At 48.2% G+C, this 18986-nt stretch overlaps 1 protein-coding gene across 1 annotated transcript in view; it reads right to left on the bottom strand.

Annotated features, from left to right (window-relative positions):
• The window catches only part of PAPPA (pappalysin 1), a 259190-nt gene that overhangs the window by 137897 nt on the left and 102307 nt on the right, over positions 1–18986 (bottom strand). Inside the window, exon 9 of the mRNA XM_063144791.1 lies at positions 18541–18632. Coding sequence (XP_063000861.1) covers positions 18541–18632 — 92 coding nt within the window. The remainder of the gene's footprint in view (positions 1–18540; positions 18633–18986) is intronic.

An 18986-nucleotide genomic window follows, 5' to 3' on the forward strand; every position in this document is an offset into this window, starting at 1 on the left:
CCAAAACCCACATGCATTTTTATAGCCGTTTCGGTGCGATTTTTTTTTAAAAAAAGCCAAAGATACTATAGCACAAAATTCTGAGAAGTTAGAATAGTCAGGATAACTTCCTTCCTTCCTTCCTTAAGAACATCAGAAGAACCCTACTGGATCAGACCAAGGGTCCATCTAGTCCAGCACTCTGTTTGCACAGTGGCCAACCAGCCATCGGCCAGGGATGAACAAGCAGGACATGGTGCAACAGCACCCTCCCACCCATGTTCCCCAGCAACTGGTGCACACAGCCTTGCTGCCTCGAATACTGGAGGTAGCACACAACCATCAGGGCTAGTAGCCATGGATAGCCTTTGCCTCCAAGAATTTATCCAACCACCTTTTGAAGCCATCCAGATTGGTGGCCATCACCACATCTTGTGGTAGTGAGTGCCATAATTTAACTATGTGCTATGTGAAGAAGGACTTCCTTTTATTTGTCCTGGATCTCCCACCCATCAGCTTCATGGGATGACCCCTTTGGGTTCTAGTATTTTGAGAGAGGGAGAGAAATGTCTCCCTGTCCACATTCTCCACCGCAGGCATAATTTTGTACACCTCTACCATTGCTCCCCTTAGCCTCCTCTTCTCCAAACTAAACTATCCCAGTTGATGTAACCTTCCCTCGTAGGTGAGATGCTCCAGCCCCTTGATCATTTTAGTTGCCCTTTTCTGCAACACAGGTGTGTCCTATTCCCCACTCAGAAAGACTCAGTTGCTAGAGTCCAAGGAAGCTGAACTTTAGAGGATGACAAATTACACCTACAAATTTTGAATGAGACAAGCATCCCCACCCCAAAGTAGAGTCAGCAATTTACCAAGGACAACCACAAGGAAATTGGATCCTTCTCTGGTAAACATGGACATCTGGACTGTGTGCACTCATCGGCTAGGGAGATGTCACCAGCCGTCCACCCATGTAGACAGAGATATTCTCTTGGCACTGAAAGGCATTAAAAGAAGCCTAGCATTGAATGCCTCCCCTCCAGTGCAGCCTTCTAGTGACTCCCTCCTAGTATGATGATAAAAGTAATGGGCCTCTGATAAGATCGTATATTTGGGATAAAAGAAGACGCAGAACTACTCCAATACGTCCTCGTGTGGAGAGGAGGCAGCCTTCAAATAGCTCCAGTCTAGCACGCGATCCGATCAGAGGCTAATTTGTTCCTGATTATGTTTAAGACCCCAATAAATCTGTCTGCTCCAAGTCTGAAAAGCCCAAGGGAGGAGAGGAATGAAGAGACAGAGATGTCTGAATTAAAGCGGAGACTCTCCAGTTGATGAAGGAAAGTCTTGCTGAATGCAGCCCAAGCGGTGAACAGGGCCCTCCTTGGATTCCAGCTCCGCTTTACTGAGTTGGCAAGTCCTGACCTCCATTACCATTTTGACAGTGCCAGCCGCAATGAGATTGGTTTTGGAAGCCAGCAAAAGATTAGGTGTTCCATCGGTTTCACCGACTTCAAGAAACGATGGGAAAATGTGGTTTAACGACTGTATTTCTTCTATATTTTCCCGTCTTCTTTTTAAGGTATGCTCTCAACGTTGGCAGGTCACGATGAAAGCTTTCAACTTGCCCTCTGAAGGAAGGCAGCAGAACGCTCCAGAAATGTTCTAGTGCTCGAGACAGAAAACTGAAATTGCACCTCTCTTGCGCACATGGAATTCCACACAAACAAATGCAAAGTTCTGAGTTTATGCAAGGGGGAAAAAAAAATCAAACGGGGAATAACTCCCTTAAAATGCAAAATGGACTTTGGATGGGGGATACCTGCCTTGGCGTGTGGAAATGATCTGAGGAGTGCAGTCAATTGCAAGGTGAATGTAAACCAGCAGCATGATGCGGCTGCAAAAAAGGCAAACGCAATTTCAGACTGCATTTTGAAAACCTTAATTTCCCTAGTTACTTCATGAGAAGTAATAATTCCACTATTCCTCCCTAGTCAGGCCTCATCTGGGGGTACTGTGTCCAGTTCTGGACCCCACATTTTAAGAAGGATGTAGCCAAACTGCAATAGGTTTAAAGGAAGACAACGTAGATCACCAAGGTATGGAAAATAAATCCTTTGAGGAAAGGCTAAAGGAGCATGTTACTTAGCACTCTTGAAATACGTGAAGGCCCATTACACAGAAAACTTCAAAGACTACTGCTTTGGAAGGCAGAACTAGATCGAATGGGCTTAAAGTACAGGAGGAACAATTTGGGTTGAACATGAGAGCCCTCTTCATAGAACCATAGAATAGTAGAGTTGGAAGGGGCCTATAAGGCCATTGAGTCCAACCCCCTTGCTGAGGGCCGGAATCCACATTAAGGGTGCATTCAGAGGAAGGCTGCCACGAAATATGGGACTTGGCAAAAAACACCAAAGCAAAACGCTCAAGCAGAAGCCTGTTGGTCACGGACATATCACCTAATGTGGCCCAGATTTGCACAAAATTGTCATATACTCATTTGTGGAAATGGAGACTGTAATTTAAATAGAAATGCTATTGGGCGGTATAAAAATGTAATAAATAAAAAAATAATAAAAAAAAAAATTAGTGGGGAACATTGTCACCAAGTGGAGAAGATTGTGAGCGGTCCGCTGGTCAGGTGTTGCTACTAGGGATGTGCTCCGCTTCTCTTCGGTTCAGAGAAGCAGGAGCGAGGCGGCCTGATTCGCCTCTGGAAAAGGCGGAGGCGAAGAGAGTGGGGGGGGGCTGCGGATCGAGGCGAAGAGGATCGCCTCAATACGGAGCTCCGCCTGCAGGTAAGTGGGGGGGGAGGGGGACTCATTTGGCGGTGCCGGCGGTGCTCGCACCACGTAAGGGAGCAGGGACGCTTACCTGCGTCCATCGCGGGCTTCAATTGAAGCCCCGGTTGAAGGCGGAAGTGAAGGCCGAGGCCTCTTCCAGCTTCAACTGGGGCCTCAATTGAAGCCCATGATGGATGCAGGTAAGGGGGCGGGTGGGTGGGTGGCTTATCTTGCGCCGCTGCTGCTGTCCCCGCGGAGCGGAGCGGGAGACGGGCAGAGCGGCGCAAAGAGGATTGGGCCCGATCCGGATTTTCTGGATCGGGCCACGAAGTGGATTGGGGGGGTCCGTGCACACCCCTAGTTGCCACCTGCAGATGGGCAACTCCAAGGACCCTTGTTGCTCTCTCTTCTTAGGTTTCCTTCAGCTTTCAACCAGCCTTGGACATGACGGGTCTTCGAGCGGAGCAAGGGTGGGGAAACATGGGGCCCTCAGATGTTCCTCGTCCACGAGACATCTGGAAGACTGTCCTCTGACAGCCCTTGAAAGACAGGACTGGCCTCCATGAAGCAGGACACATGGGCCACCCTACCAGAAGATCACTCCATGACTCTTGCCTTTTACAAATCTAATCAGGGAGGAAGGGTTGTAATCTTCCATGAAATAAACACACCATCCTAACTCCTAGGTGTCTGACCACCACCACCAAGGGAGAGATGTCTTCACAGGAGAAAAAGCCTGGAGAAGGAGGGTTAGGGCCTCTACGAATACCGAGCCAGGGAGCCTGTTTTATATCCTCATTATAAATTGGACGGGGCACGCATGGAATTGGCCTAAGAGAGTTTATTTTCATTGTTCCTTATAATAAACTGGATCTTGGCTACACAGAAGTACTGATAAGACTTTGGCCTAGTTCTTGTAAACAGCAGATGTGGCGCTAAACCAATTTGCCGGCTATCCTGCTACGGATCACAGACGGGGAGGGAGGGCGTCACCAACCCCCTCCCTCGAGACGGTTTGATCACAGGTTTTGTCTAAGTTCATCTCTGTCCTTTCACTAGAGTAGGGTGACCATATTTGGGAAACCAAAAAAGAGGACACCTAGCGTGTGTGTGGGGAAGCAGCTTTCTGAGTCCTGCAAAAAGTACGTTATTCCCCGCCACCTTAAAGAACCCGATTGGAGTGGAGGAGGGGAAAGGATTTCATTCTGCACCACCACCATCCACTCCAATGGGGGCCTTTTCTATAATGTCCACGAATGACCCACTTTCCCCTTTAAGACCTCAATTGGAGCTCGGGGTGGGGGAATGATGTGCCTCAAGAAAGCATGTCATTCCCTCCTGCCATACTAATGGCAGCCTTAAAGAGGAAGGTGTGTCATTCCAGGACATTATTGAAAATTCTAGAAAATCCCCCCTGACACCATGGAAAGAACAAAAACCAGGACAAATCCGGGGAAATCCTGACAGTTGGTCACCCTACACTAGAGAACTGAGCACTAATCTAGAGATACAAAGGATCACGAATGGAGAAATTGCTTAGGTGGGTGCAGACGTGTGAAACTAGCGAAGTCGGCGCACAGGGGCCAGACTGAACATGCACTATTCCTCCAGTCTCAGAGATTGGGCTGAATAGAAATGTAATAAATAAATAAATAAATAAATAAATAAATAAATAAATAAATTTAAACAAGCGAACAGGTATTTTTTAAAAAATTGGGAAATGCAGAGATAAAAGGCACAAAAGGAACAGGCCTTCCACGAAGGAGATTTTAGTTGAAAATCTAAGTTCTCTACTCTGGTTTGGCATTAAAGGTAAATTTGCTGAGTCAGTGCTAAGCCTTGATGACTCGGCTAAAAGTCAGCATCTATTTACTCACAGCTACGTAAGACCCATGATAGACAGAAATTCCCCACGCTGGGCAATTTCTCACTCTCTCACACACACTTCAACATCATGGGGAAAGCCTCTGTGACTAATCAAGCGAGCTGACATAGTGAAAAAAAAGAAAAAGAAAAAAAGGAGAAAAAAAGTATCTGAATGGATTTCTCCATCCCAAAGGCTCACATTGCAGAATGGCTCTTCAATACCCCCTAAGTAATAATTTAAAAAAAATTAAAATGGAAAACTAGCATGTCAGGGAGAAGAGTTCCCTGACATGCTGGTTTTATACGTGCAGGGATTTATTTTGTTTTATTGGGTATGGAGGGGCATTCCATCCCATAAAGCGGGATAGTCCAGAAACGGGTTTATTGCCACTCCATTTGCCCTACGTGATTAGTTTACTCATTGCATTCATACCTGCCTTTCTCGCCCAGCCATTTTATTCGTACAACGACCCTGTGAGGGAGGTTCGTCTGAAAGTGACCGACCGAAGTCTAGTCCGACGCTCTAACCCAACATGGGGCCTTTCAGATGTGTTGGACTACATTTCCCCACTCAACATGACCACTGGTCAGAGACGAGGGGACATCTTGAGGTCACCAAGTTGAGGGAACCTGGTCTAACCATGACACCACGCTGGTATTTTCTGCACATTCCTATCGTCTCTTGGCTCTTGTGGTGCAGGCAGACCAGAGGCTTCTGCTAAGCTGGTACAAACTAGGGCTGTGCACCCACGCTCCGATCCGCCTCAGAGTCCCCGAAGCAGCCCCGATTCGGCTCAGATTCGGGGCCTCGGTCCAAAGCGGAGCACAGCCCTAGTACAAACTCTGAACCACACCAGGAAAGGGGATGCAACAAAATAACATCTTATATCTGATGTGCAGCTTCCCACATTGTGCAAACCCTCTCCTCACCCCAGAACATGTGCCTAATTTGGGGGCCAGGGCAAAATCTCCGCTGGGGTTTCATCATGCAAAGCTGTCAGGACAGGCACACAACTCAACATCCTGTTTTTGGTTTGCGATGTTGCTGCTGGCACCAGAATGATCTCCTCTTCTAGAATAGCTACTTCCCCAACCTTTTTTTTCTTTTCTTTTCTAAAGCAAAGCTAAAGAGGCCAGACAAAATTAAAGAGGATTGGGTATTTTTAAGCATGCCTATTTATTTAGGCACTGTTCCAAAGGCAACAAGCCTTATACCATATGACTACTTGTCCAATTTTTCTTTTTTTAAAAAAAAGAACAGCCCAACAATGGACAAAAATGCACGAGCGTTGTTTCTGAGTAACGGGTTCTCGGACCAAGTTGGCCACAGGACCTCAGTCCCCCTGCCAACGGCAAAAGTATATTGAGGCTCAGCTTCCCTGTTGCTTTCCCTCATGGAAGCAGAAAAAGAACGCTGGCCCAAAGGCAGGGACTTTGCTACGGAGATGTCCTGGCCTGCTAGGGCCGATTTTATGCACACACAGCATTTTGAATCCAGGGACTGCCTTGCCATCTGCAAAGCGATACTCCTGGTAAAATACACCTCAGCCTGTGGCCCTGTTTAGGTGGTTTAAAGGCAGAAGATAAATCTGTACTCAAGTTACAGGAAGCCAGATTCCGGCTGGACATCAGGAAAAACGTCCTGACTGTTAGAGCAGTACGACAATGGAACCAGTTACCTAGGGAGGTGGTGGGCTCTCCCACACTAGAGGCCTTCAAGAGGCAGCTGAACATCAGGGATGCTTTAGGGTGGATTCCTGCATTGAGCAGGGGGTTGGACTCAATGGCCTTATAGGCCCCTTCCAACTCTGATGTTGTTCTATGATTCTATGAACAACTGGTAGAACTGTGGGTGATTTTGGACAGCAAATGAGTCCTCCTATCTGCCTTTTCAGTGGTGGCCCCCCAATTGTCTCCCCGACGAGGCTCACCTGGCGCCAACATTGTTATCTTTTCGGCACAAGGTCAAGGCTTTTTCTCTTCTCCCAGGCAGTTAACAATGTATACAACAACAGAGGGAGTGTGGTGTAGTGTCTAAAGTGTTGGACTGGGAGTCAGGAGATCTGGGTTCTAGTCCCCACTCGGCCATGGAAACCCACTGGGTGACTTTGGGCCAGTCACAGACTCTCAGCCCAACCTACCTCACAGGGTTGTTGTTGTGAGGATGAAATGGAGAAGAGGAGGATTATGTACGCTGCCTTGGGTTCCTTGCAGGAAAGAAAGGCGGGATACAAATTAATAATAATAATAATAATAATAATAATAATAATAATAATAATAATGATGATGATGTTAGGAAATTTGCCCAAAAGCAAACTGGCAAAGTTGTGCAAATCGGATGCAAGCATATGGCCGGCAATTTGCGAACATTTTCGGCAGACCCGTGCCCATTCCTACAGTGGCATTCAGGGCTTTGATCAGCCTATGCTTGCATGTTCTGTGAGCAAACCCGAAATTCCCATTCATCTCTAGCATTACCCTAATAAGGATTTTTGCCAATTTTCTTATGGGCTATGTGGCCATTTTTGTTTTTGTTTTTTAAGCAGTTCAAAGGCTGGTGATGTTGACAGAGTAACAGTGGTCTTATCTATCGCTATGTTTTATTTTATTTTTATTATTACATTTATCTCCCGCCTTTTTTCCTCTTAAGGAACACAGGGTGGCATATATAATCCTCTTCCTCTGCATTTTATCCTCACAACAACCGCCCAGAGAGCTTCGGCTGTGGGGCGGTATATAAAAATGTAATAAAATAAATAAACAAATAAATAAAATAAACCCTGTGAGGTGGGTTGGGCTGAGAGTCTGTGAATGGCCCAAAGTCACCCAGTGAGTTTCCATGGCTGAGTGGGGACTAGAACCCGGATCTCCTGAGGTTGAGCAGGGGGTTGGACTCGATGGCCTTGTAGGCCCCTTTCCAACTCTGCTATTCTATGATTCTATGACTCTATGGGGGAATCCGCACGTCGTTCCGAGATCGCTTCTAAGCAACCCCAGAGCAGCGTGAAAGCGAGCGTGTAACTTGCCTTTTGAAGAGCCGACGAAGAGACGTCCTTCACGCCGACGCCGACGCCGCCCAACTCCCTCCTCGCTGGCTGGGACGGAGCGCTCAGGGGAAGAAGGCGGGGTGGAGAGCTTCTTCCGCTCTCAACCCCGCCTTCTTCAGCTGAGCTCTCCTCGCCACTTGGCGAGGAGGTCTGCGGGTGGCGGTGGCGGCGGGTGGCGGGGGGAAGGACGTCTCTTCGTCGGCTCTTCCAAAGGCAAGTTACACGATCGCTTTCACGCTGCTCTGGGGTCGCTTAGAAGCGATCTCGGAACGACGTGTGGATTCCCCCTATGACTCCCAGTCCAACACTTCAGCCACTACACCACACTGGCTCTCAGTGTGTTTCCTGGCAAAAATAGTACCCTCTAATTGTTGCTATTTTCTGGTAAATCATTAGAGAGACGTCTCCTTAAACTTTTGTTAGTGTAGTAGGCAGTATTTGCATTCTCCAGACTTTAGATTTTAGCCTCCAGATTTTAGCTCCCTCTTTAAGGCCTCTAAACAGTGCAATCCTATACATTCAGAAGTACATCCATGTGTTCTCAGTGAACCTTACTCCTAGGCAAATCTGCATAGAACTGCAGCCTAAATCTCTGAAATGTATGGATGGCTGCATCTTTCCTTCTGTATAAATGTGTGCATGTGAAAACCAATGTTGGCATGAGGGAGATATGAGGATTTCATTTCGGTTTGCAAATCCCTCGGAACTGCCACATCTACCATCCCGAGCGGGAGTGCTTCTTCTCCGGAAATGTCCACAACTTCATGAACTCGTGTTGCCATTTGCAAAATGCGTGCTTGAAAAAGGCACAACTTTCTCAAACTCCGATCGGAAACGTGAGTGCAAACCAAGGAGAAACAAGCAGCCAGCTGATGGTCAAAGAATCTTGGCAAGCTCAAATATCACTCGTTCACCCATTTTATTTGGCAAGAGACAGGCACACCAAGGCCAATGTATGTGCATATACACTAAGGCTTAATGTCACTCCATCTAGGCAGGATCTACACTATTGATTTATAACAGTTTATAGCATAAGAACATCAGAAGAGCCCTGCTGGATCAGACCGAGGGTCCATCTAGTCCAGCACTCTGCTCACACAGTGGCCAACCAGCCATCAGCCGGGGATGAACAAACAGGTCTCCTTCTCCTTCTCCTCCTGCTCCTCCTCCTCCTGCTCCTCCTCCTCCTTCTCCTCCTTCTCCTTCTCCGAAAAAGTGCCCTTCTGGATCAGACCAAGGGTCCATCTAGTCCAGCACTCTGTTCACACAGTGGCCAACCAGCCGTCGGCCAGGGATGAACAAGCAGGACATGGTGCAACAGCACCCTCCCACCCATGTTCCCCAGCAACTGGTGCACACAGGCTTACTGCCTCGGATACTGGAGATAGCACACAACCATCAGGGCTAGTAGCCATGGATAGCCTTCTCCTCCAGGAATTTATCCAACCCCCTTTTCAAGCCATCCAAATTGGTGGACATCACCACATCTTGTGGTAGTGAATTTCAGTTTTGGGCCCCAACGGTATTGACAACTGTTGGGGCCCATGACACATCCCATATACCATCTTCAAAGTGTTTTCAAAGTGTTATATCCTGCTTGGTCTGGCTCTGGCTCTAGTCTATATATATATATAGTCACTGTGATGCACACAGCCTGGTATATCACTCACTGCAGCTACTGAGGTCTGCTTTGAGTTATCATCTAGAGCAAAATATTTTTCTAGACCAGACTTACCCAAAAGAGGAACCACCTTTAGTGGAGGACAGCCTTTGGCAAGGGGAATGAATGTAGCACCTTGTCCAACTTTGGGTCCCCAGATGCTATCGGACTACAACTCCCATCATACCCCCAGCAAATCCAAAGGTCAGGAATGATGGGTGTTGATGTCCAAGAGTATCTGGGGAGCCAAGGTTGGGAAAGGCTAGGCGGTCAAGGGAGTTGAACAAGGTGACCCTTGTCTTGAAAAATGAGGGTGTTTCTCTGAAGGTGTTGTAGGACCTGAAATCATCACACATACACACATACTGCTGCCACTGCTGTTCAACTGTTCAAGGATAGGGACGGCCCTACCATTTGGCAGAGGGAGGTAGCTGTCTCAGGTGGCAAATGCTACAGGGGGTGGGTTGTTAGAGGACACCGCTGTGTGTCCCACATGGCTTGCCCTGCACCCACTTAGCCTCAGCTGTGATGCAGGAGGCTGTCCCTTCACCAGTGTTGAAGTAAGATTCAACCGCCAATCCAGTCGACCCCTGCGCATGTAATTTGGGGAGGGGTGGGGGCCCACCATCTTTCCCCTTGACTCAGACAGCAAATAGCTCCGGCCCAGCCCTGTTCAAGGAAAAGCCCTGCTTGTCATTCCAGCTAGAAGAACCAGAAGAAAACAAGACCCACAAGAAGTATTGTGCAGAGATATGCAGCCGGCTGTCATGAACCCTCGGCTTCTTCACAGGGGTGTGAGGCGGAGGAGGAACGGGGGAGGGCTTTTGCGGAGGGCAAAGCATCTTCGCCATGAATATGGATGGTCATCCATCAATTTATTTTAAGCACATTACCTCCCTGACAAAGAGAGGAAAGGGGGGCCCAGAAAAGAGAAAGCCAACCGGGTGGGGGCAGAAGAAAGATGTATGAAATTAGGTTTGTGTCACTCACTTAACGTTTTGGCCTCCCCAGAGAATCCTCTCCGAAACAGAGCTCATGAATATTAATCATTTCCCTGAATGCACCGCTGTCTACTGAAACAATAAGATTAGTCGGGGTGGTGGGAGACCAGATTTATGAAAGAGGAGGGAAGGGTGGGCTGGCCTAAACCCACAAAAGAGAGGGGTTTTTTTTTTCTGAAGGCAATGAACCGCCCCCCCCCTCAAATTTACAGAGAGATGGCCATCTTCAAAGGCGCACAGACAGGAGGCCTAAAGAAGCAAGCCTGGCACTTTGGGTATGCTATTCTTCTGCATACCATGCTAAGTGTCCTACTTTATGGTCCTCTGTTTGAAGGGGTGTCAGAGGTAGGGATGTTGCGGTTTCCCAACCGAGTCTGGGAGTCCAACGTACTCCCCTTTTCGGCGCCTGCAGCATATTTGTGGACCCACATTCCAAGCGCCCATGAGGCCTGATGTGAGGATCGGATCGCGGCGGTGACCGAGTGACGGCGGTCTGATGAATCAGACGCAGGTGAGTTCGTCCCTATAGGAAGCCATCCTCTGTTTTGGAGATAGGGAACCTGTGGCAATCCAGATGTTGTTGGACTCCAATTCCCATCAGCCCACGCAGCCTGGTGAGAGATGATGGGAGCAGGAGTTCACCAACGTCTTGAGAGCCACTGTTTCCACAGCTCTGCTCCATTTTGAAGGGTTGCCCAGTCCAACTGGTTTCAAGATAAAGAAACTTAATAGGAACCCAAGGCGCCCGTACATAATCTTCCTCTCCATTTGATCCTCACAACAACAACCCTGTGAGGTAGGTTGGGCTGAGAGTCTGTGACTGGCCCAAAGTCACCCAGTGAGCTTCCATGGCTGAGTGGGGACTAGAACCCAGATCTTCCGACTCCCAGCCCAATGCTCTAACCACTACACCACATCTGCCCTCTTTGCAAATGTCATGACATTATAATGGTGACAGGGAGATTTCTGTACCTCCAAAGGCTTCTGGGTGGCAAAGCTTCCATTAGCCAAATTCTTAATCTTGGAAACTTCTCCTGCTTGATACGAGGGCTCCTCGGCAATCTCAAAGGGTCGATATTTTGGCACAGCTTTGGTGGGGATTCCAGCCCCGGGGCCAAGCAATACCCATGTCTGAAGATGGCCAATTGAGAGCTTTTTGTGGACCATCTTGACTTCAGAAGGAGAGGTTGGTTTGCAGGGCAGAAAGCACGCGTTTATTTGCACTGTGGAATAATCCACGCTGGGGTAAACGCCAAAAGACGTATTTGCTGTGTGTGTGTATGTGTGTGTGTGTAGGGGGGTGCATTCGGTATGTACAAAAACCAAATCACATCCGCCCCATTCCCTCCACAGTCCACAGCGATGCCCTGTTGCTATCAGATCACACAAGGAGCACCGAATTCCGCCTGGTGCGAGCCGAGCGTCTCAGGCGCTACATCTGCCTATGCAAAGCCACCAGTGCCAACAGATGCTGAAGCCAATCCTTTTATTTACCCTGCTGCAGCCTTTGCATTTGGTAAGAACGTCACAACCGCGGAGGAACAAAACACTATTAATCTTATCTGTTTTCTCCTCTCAGCTTTGTGTGTGTGTGTGTGTAGAGGCTAGGACAGCCTGACAGTAAAGACCACCCTGACCCTCCTTTCCAGTGCTCTGCCTTACCTCCCATGGCCTAAGCAAATTGATTCAGGCCTGATTAGGAGGAGACCGGGGGCCGGAGGAGTATGCTGGGGAGGAAGCCAGCAGATTAAAAAAAACAAAAGGGGAGGCTAATTGAGTTACAGGCAAACGAGCGCAAGCAAAATGCCTCGAGAGCGGAGCATGGCGGAGGCCAAGTGTGGCTGCGTCAGGGCAAGGCAACCTGCACCTCCCTTGTGCAAACACACACTGATAAAAGGTAGAAACGGGCACAGCAAGCAAAAGCCAGGTGCATCGCTAAAACCACATGGGTCGGACCGGGAGTGGGAGGAACAGGGGAGGGGCAGTGTTATTTCTTTCGAGCTGCGAATGCAAATCCATCAACATTTCATCGAATTCTTCCAGCAGGTCGATTTAGAGAGAATCCTCTCTCAGGACACATCTGCAGAATTAACTGAAGGCCTGGTGGGGGAGGGGGAGGGGGAGGCAGCCTGGTGTGCTCCAGATGTTTTTGGCCTACAGCTCCCTGAATCTCTGACTATTGGCCATGCTGGCCGGAGCTGGTAGTCCAAAACCTCTAAAGGGCACCAGGTTGTCTGCCCCGATTGATGGAATCCATTGCACACAGAAACAAAGTGACAACCACTGCCCCTGATGACTTCATAAAGATGATGATGGATTCTACCCAATTTACAGAGATTACCCGTGATAGTTGAGAAACGAATCTTCATATTCTTTTGCTGAGTTCCAGCTGCTGACAAACAGGGGAAGGCCTTCACCACCACTTGCAAAGTTGAAGGCCAGAACTAGGGCCAGACTAGGATCTGACCTAGGCCAGGTTTAGGGAGTGGATGATCTAGGGAGATGACCTAGTCTTAAAGACCTAGATGATCTAGATCTAGGGAGATGAACTAGATCTTGGAAGATGATCTAGGGATGATCTAGTGGAGGATCTAGGAGACTAAGAGGAGACATGATAGAGGTGTACAAAATTATGCATGGTGTGGAGAATGTGGACAGGGAGACATTTTTCTCCTTCTATCAAAATACTAGAACCCAAAGGGGTCATCCCATGAAACTGATGGGTGGGAGATCCAGGACAAATAAAAGGAAGTCCTTCTTCACACAGCGCATAGTTGAATTATGGAACTCACTACCACAAGATGTAGTGATGGCCACCAATCTGGATGGCTTTCAAAGGGGGTTGGATAAATTCCTGGAGGCAAAGGCTGACAATGGCTACTAGCCCTGATGGATGTGTGCTATCTCCAGTATTCAAGACAGCAAGTCTGTGTGCACCAGTTGCTGGGGAACATGGGTGGGAGAGTGCTGTTGCAACGTTCCTGCTTGTTCATCCCTGGCCGACGGCTGGTGGGCCACTGTGTGAACCGAGTGCTGGACTAGATGGACCCTTGGTCTGATCCAGCAGGGCTCTTCTTGTGTTCTTATATCTGGGGCCAGATTTAAGCCCAGACCAGGGCCACTTGCAGATACTAGGGGCAGATCTGCACCTTGTGTCATGTTGATATGGTCCCATCATGGTGATGCTATATCCTTCTAAGAATCACAGAATCATAGAATAGCAGAGTTGGAAGGGGCCTACAAAGCTATCGAGTCCAACCCCCTGCTCAATGCAGGAATCCACCCTGCAAATTCGGCATAAATGCATCTTCTGCATTTATCCTTTTTACCACACACAATTACATCTGTTTCAGTATTTTGGATACTATGGAATAAAAACAGGAAATAACACTAGGAAAACAGTCTAGGGAATGTGTAATGTGCCCCAACAGTTATCAGTGCATTTCGATACCGACAAAAAGTACTAGATCTAGCAAACTGATCAGCTTTCTGCAAACCGGTCCACCCAGATGTTCTGCACTTCAGCTCCCAGCAGCCCCAGCCAACATAGTCAATGGGCAGGAATACTGGAAATTGTAGACCAAATTTTGCCTGTTGATGTGGGACCATGTAAGGCAACTGTACCACATCAGAACATAAGAAGAGCTCTGCTGGATCAGATAAAGCATCCATCTAGTCCAGCACTCTGTTCACACTGTGGCCAACCAGCCATTGGCCAGGGATGAACAAGCAGGACATGGTGCAACAGCACCCTCCCACCCATGTTCCCCAGCAACTGCTGCACACAGGCTTACTGCCTCGGATACTGGAGATAGCACACAACCATCAGGGCTAGTAGCCATGGATAGCCTTCGCCTCCAGGAATTTATCCAACCCCCTTTTCTCTGCTCTAGGAAACACAGAGATGGCCTTACCCAAAAAATGGGATGCTTAAATGTATAATCAACTGCTAAATCTTGGGAGCTACAAACCTACGGGGCCTCTTGATCGCTTCAACATCAGTCCAGCCATTGTGCCGGACAATCCTTGCTAATCAAGGCAAAGCAAGGCTTGCAAAAGAGATCTCTGGTTAAGCAATTATCGCCTCTGAAAAGGATAAAGTACCTTTGATTCCCCCTTCAAGGCCACTTATTAGCATCTCAAAGAAGGTGTCAACTTCTTCAGCTGGGCCCACTTTAGCTCCCAAAGGCTTATTCTTCACCCTCTCTCCTCTGCTTTCAGATCACCACCTTCCCAAAGACCCCTCCTCATATATCGGCTTTCGTGGGTTCAGGATTTGGGAGTCACAAAGGCCTGAACCGCAGGCAAAAGAGAACGAATCGATTTTTCAATCCCCTGGAATTAACTCTAGGAAGGAATATGGAAAGAGGGCTAAATCTCAGAAGGCAGAACTCATCAGAGCCTGGACGCTGCAGAATCGTCTTCGAAGATCGCAACCTCTAAGCATGCTTGAGTAGGAAGCAGGTTCAATAAATTGAGTGGAGCTTCTGCCTTGGTAGGGGCATCAGGCTGCCCAGATGTCAATCCATGGTTCCTGTGATTGCCCGACTCGGGGTGTGCCAGGTGTGCCCAGGCACTGGGGATGTGGTCCGCTTCTCTTCGGTTCAGAGAAGCAGGAGCGAGGCGGCCTAAATCGCCTCCCGAAAAGGCGGAGGCGAAGAGAGTCAGGGGGGCTGCGGATCGAGGCGAAGAGGATCGCCTCAATCCGGAGCTTTGCCTGCAGGTAAGTGGGGGGGAGGGGGACTAATCTGGCGCTGCCGGTGCCGCCATCCATGCGGGGGCGGCAGCGGCGGCAGCGCCAGGTAAGAAGCAGGGAGGAGGGATGCTTACCTTCCTCCATCGCGGGCTTCAATTGAGGCCCCGGTTGAAGCTGGAAGTGAACCGAAGCCTCAATTGAAGCCCGCGACAGAGGAAGGTAAGGGGGCGGGGTGGGTGGCTTATTTTGCACCGCTGCCGCTGCTGCCGTCCATGTAGCGATGGCGGTGGAGCCGGATCTTGCTCTGCGGAGCGGAGCGGGAGACGGGCGGAGCGGCGCGAAGAGGATCGGGCCTGATCTGGATTTTCCGGATCGGGCCACGAAGCAGATTGGGGGTCCGTGCACACCCCCTACCAGGCACACCCTAATGTTTCAAGCAATAAGCACCAAATTGGGGGAGCTAGATATAGACGGGGATATAGACGGGGATCCAGACACAGCAGGAACTGTCCTTCAGCTGCCCTCTGACTACACCGCTGCCACCAACAGCAGCAGGAATGAAAAGGAATCGCTCTGCCTAGAGCCACACTTCAAAGAGGCCAGGAGGAAGGCCCCCGAAGGCTAATATCACCTCTTAAGCCATTCCTTTGGCCGGTGTCACCAATGCTGGGGATTGAGGAACATCTCCTCACCCCCCCCCCCCGCAATGGCCCTCCCATGGTCAGGCAAGCATCAGTGTCTAATAAATAAATAGATAAAAATAATATCCTTTATTATTGAGCACTCAATAAATGTTCGCCTTTTCAAAAATAAATAACCCCTTGTGTGCACACCTTAATAAAATGTGTTGCGCACGCCTTATGCTCAATGTGCACCAAATCAGACAAGCACATGGGTCCCTGCTTGTCCACAAGATGCCAATGTGTTCAGAAACAGAGGCTCAGCTACTTACGCCAGCCGCAATTTGTGTGAAACGGCAGCCGTAAATAGCCCCGTTGCTGCAAAATTACGGGCATAAATGGTCTCATAAATGGCCTGGCGGGTCGTAGATCAGGCAACCAGGGGCAAGCCAAGCAAAACGTGGGTTCCGGTACATTTGCCCATCCCTGGGAAACATGGTTAGGATCACTGCAGTTCGGAAGCGGCAGCTCGTGCAAAATGCAGAGCCAGAACCAGAAGGTTCAACCATATAACACCTGCTCTGGTCCGCTTGCACTGGCTGCCTGTATGTTTCTGAGCCCAATTCAAGGTGCTGTTTTTGACCTATAAAGCCTTACACGGCTTGGGACCACAATACCTGACGGAACGCCTCTCCCGACGTTAATATACCCGGTCACTACGTTCAACATCTAAGGTCCTCCTCCGGGTGCCTACTCCAAGAGAGGCTCGGAGTGTGGCAACAAGGGACAGGGCCTTTTCGGTGGTTGCCCCCACACTATGGAATGATCTCCCTGACGAGGCTCGCCTGGCGCCAACGCTGCTCTCTTTCCGGCGCCAGGTTAAGACTTTCCTCTTTGCCCAGGCATATGGCGGCACATCTTAATCACCCACATGTTTAGATTTTTAAACAGTTTTTAATGCTTTATGTGTGTATGTTCTGTGTTTTAGAGTGTTAAATTTTGTATACTTGTTTTTATCTTAATTTAGGATTTCTGTAAACCGCCCAGAGAGCCCTGGCTATGGGGGCGGTATATAAGTGCAATAAATAAATAAATAAATAAATAAATAAATAAATTACATTTCTATACTGCCCAATAGCCGGAGCTCTCTGGGCAGTTCACAAAAATTAAAAACATTCAAAGTATAAAACAACAGTACAAAACCATAATATAAAATGCAATATAAAAGCTCAACCAGATGAAAACAGCAGCAATGCAAAATTACAAATTTAAAACACCAAGTTAAAATTTATTTATAGACTGTTAAAATGCTGGGAGAATAAAAAGGTCTTCACCTGGCGTCTAAAAGCGTATAATGTAGGTGCCAAGCGAACCTGATAAATATGATATATTTATCATAAATATGGTAAATGCCAGAGAGATAGCCACATTAGCAGATGCCAAAACAACAACAAGGAAAAAAAATCCAGTAGCACCTTAAAATACTAAGAGATTTACCACAGCAGAAGCTATTTGCCATGGCAGTATTAGAACCCACTATATCAGGTGTGTACAGGTTTATCCTCAGTGGACGGATGTATATACACATGGATGCTAAGAGGGGAAAATTGAATGATCAGTTCCAAAGGCGACAAATTGCAAGAAGTACATTTGTATGCAAAGCTCATTCGCAATGGCAAGAATGAACAACAACACAATAGACTTACTTCTGCTATGTCCGTTTAACATTGACAGTGGAAAAGAAAACCTTGTTCCCAATTGAGTCCTAAACTCATAGAATCAAACTTGCTGCTGTATTGTACTTGGGGACTGTGTTGCTTGTTTTCCAGAGTTGCTTTTCTATCTTTAAAGTCCTTTCCCTCATAACCGCCTCTCTATGAAGCAGCTCACTTTACCTCCCATTTTGCAATTTGGGGGCAGGGAGCGGGGCCAGAGGAATCGAAACAGTGGGCTTCCTGGTCAAAGCAGGACTTGAATCTCAATCTCCTGGTTCCAGGAAGAATTCTTGAGCCACTCAACCACAGGGGCTCAAACCCCAAACAAGTTTTGTTTCACTATTTCATACATTTCTAACCCGCTGTTCTGGTCAAGACCTGCCAGGTGGCTTTGCAGAGAACTAACCAAGATAAAGCACACACAATCCGCCGTTTCAAAAGTCCCAACATTTTAAATCCGCAGTTAGCAGTATAGACTCTTGCACTGAGCAGGGGGTTGGACTCGATGGCCTTGTAGGCCCCTTCCAACTCTGCTATTCTATGATTCTATGACTTCAAAACCTAAACAGACGTAACAGGCGTAAAAGCTGGGTTTCGCTACAAAGCAGAAGAAAATAATAGCAGTGTTCACAGGGTACCTAAAAGATAAGGTGAGAGCTAGTGTGGATAGATTGGCTGCCTTGAGGCAAAAGGCAGGATAATAATAATAATAATAATAATAATAATAATAATAATAATAATAATAATTTGTCAAGATAATTGCCGTGGAGACCTGGGTTCAAATCTCCACCTCGGGCCAGTCCCAATTTCTCAGCCTAGTTGACCTCACAGAATTGTTGTGAGGGTAAAACCATCGTGTATGGATGTGTGTCAAAGGGCCCTGACTTTTAAGGTGACCATATGAAAACGAGGACAGGGCTCACCCTTTTCCTATGGCACCGGGGAGTGGGGCGACGGTGAACCGCGACTCCCAGCCATCAGACTCTGGCACCTTGCTTTCCATTGTGTTACACCAGAAGGGTGCCATCTAGTTTGCAGTACTAGCTCGACTACCGATTCAGTCAGCTAATCCCCAGGGCACCAGACGGGGGAAGGCTGATCGATAGCTATTTCTCAAGAAGACAAGCAGAACAGCTCTACCACCAATGACACCAGAGCAGAGAAACTCACCGATGCAATTGAAGGATAACTCTTGCCGGCAAAAGAGGGAACAGCCATCTCCGTTGACCTTGTTCGTGTCATCACACTCTTCCCCAAGGTCTCTGTGAACAAGACACCAAAAAAGAAAAAGAAAAAAGGTACTCGTATGTTGGAAGCAGAAAAGAACCGATCCAACAGAAATGCTTTCCTGTACATGGAAAACCTGCAAGTTGCATAAAGGTACGTAGTGCTCGGCCAAAGCCTGCCCTCCACTTTCGGAACTCCCAGGTGCTTCCACCAAATGAAATGAAGCTGGTGGCTACAACAGAGAGGGCCTTTTCAGTTGTGGCACCCAATGGAATACCCTTCCCCACGGAGGTTCACCTGACACCCCCCACTGTTCTCTTTGTAGTGCCAAGCAGTGGAGGGCGGTGGCTCCAATTTCAGTGGGGCTGCAAAGCCATTCTGGGCTTCAA

Source organism: Elgaria multicarinata, chromosome 19 (genome assembly GCF_023053635.1).
Source record: "Elgaria multicarinata webbii isolate HBS135686 ecotype San Diego chromosome 19, rElgMul1.1.pri, whole genome shotgun sequence".
Lineage (NCBI taxonomy): Eukaryota > Metazoa > Chordata > Lepidosauria > Squamata > Anguidae > Elgaria > Elgaria multicarinata.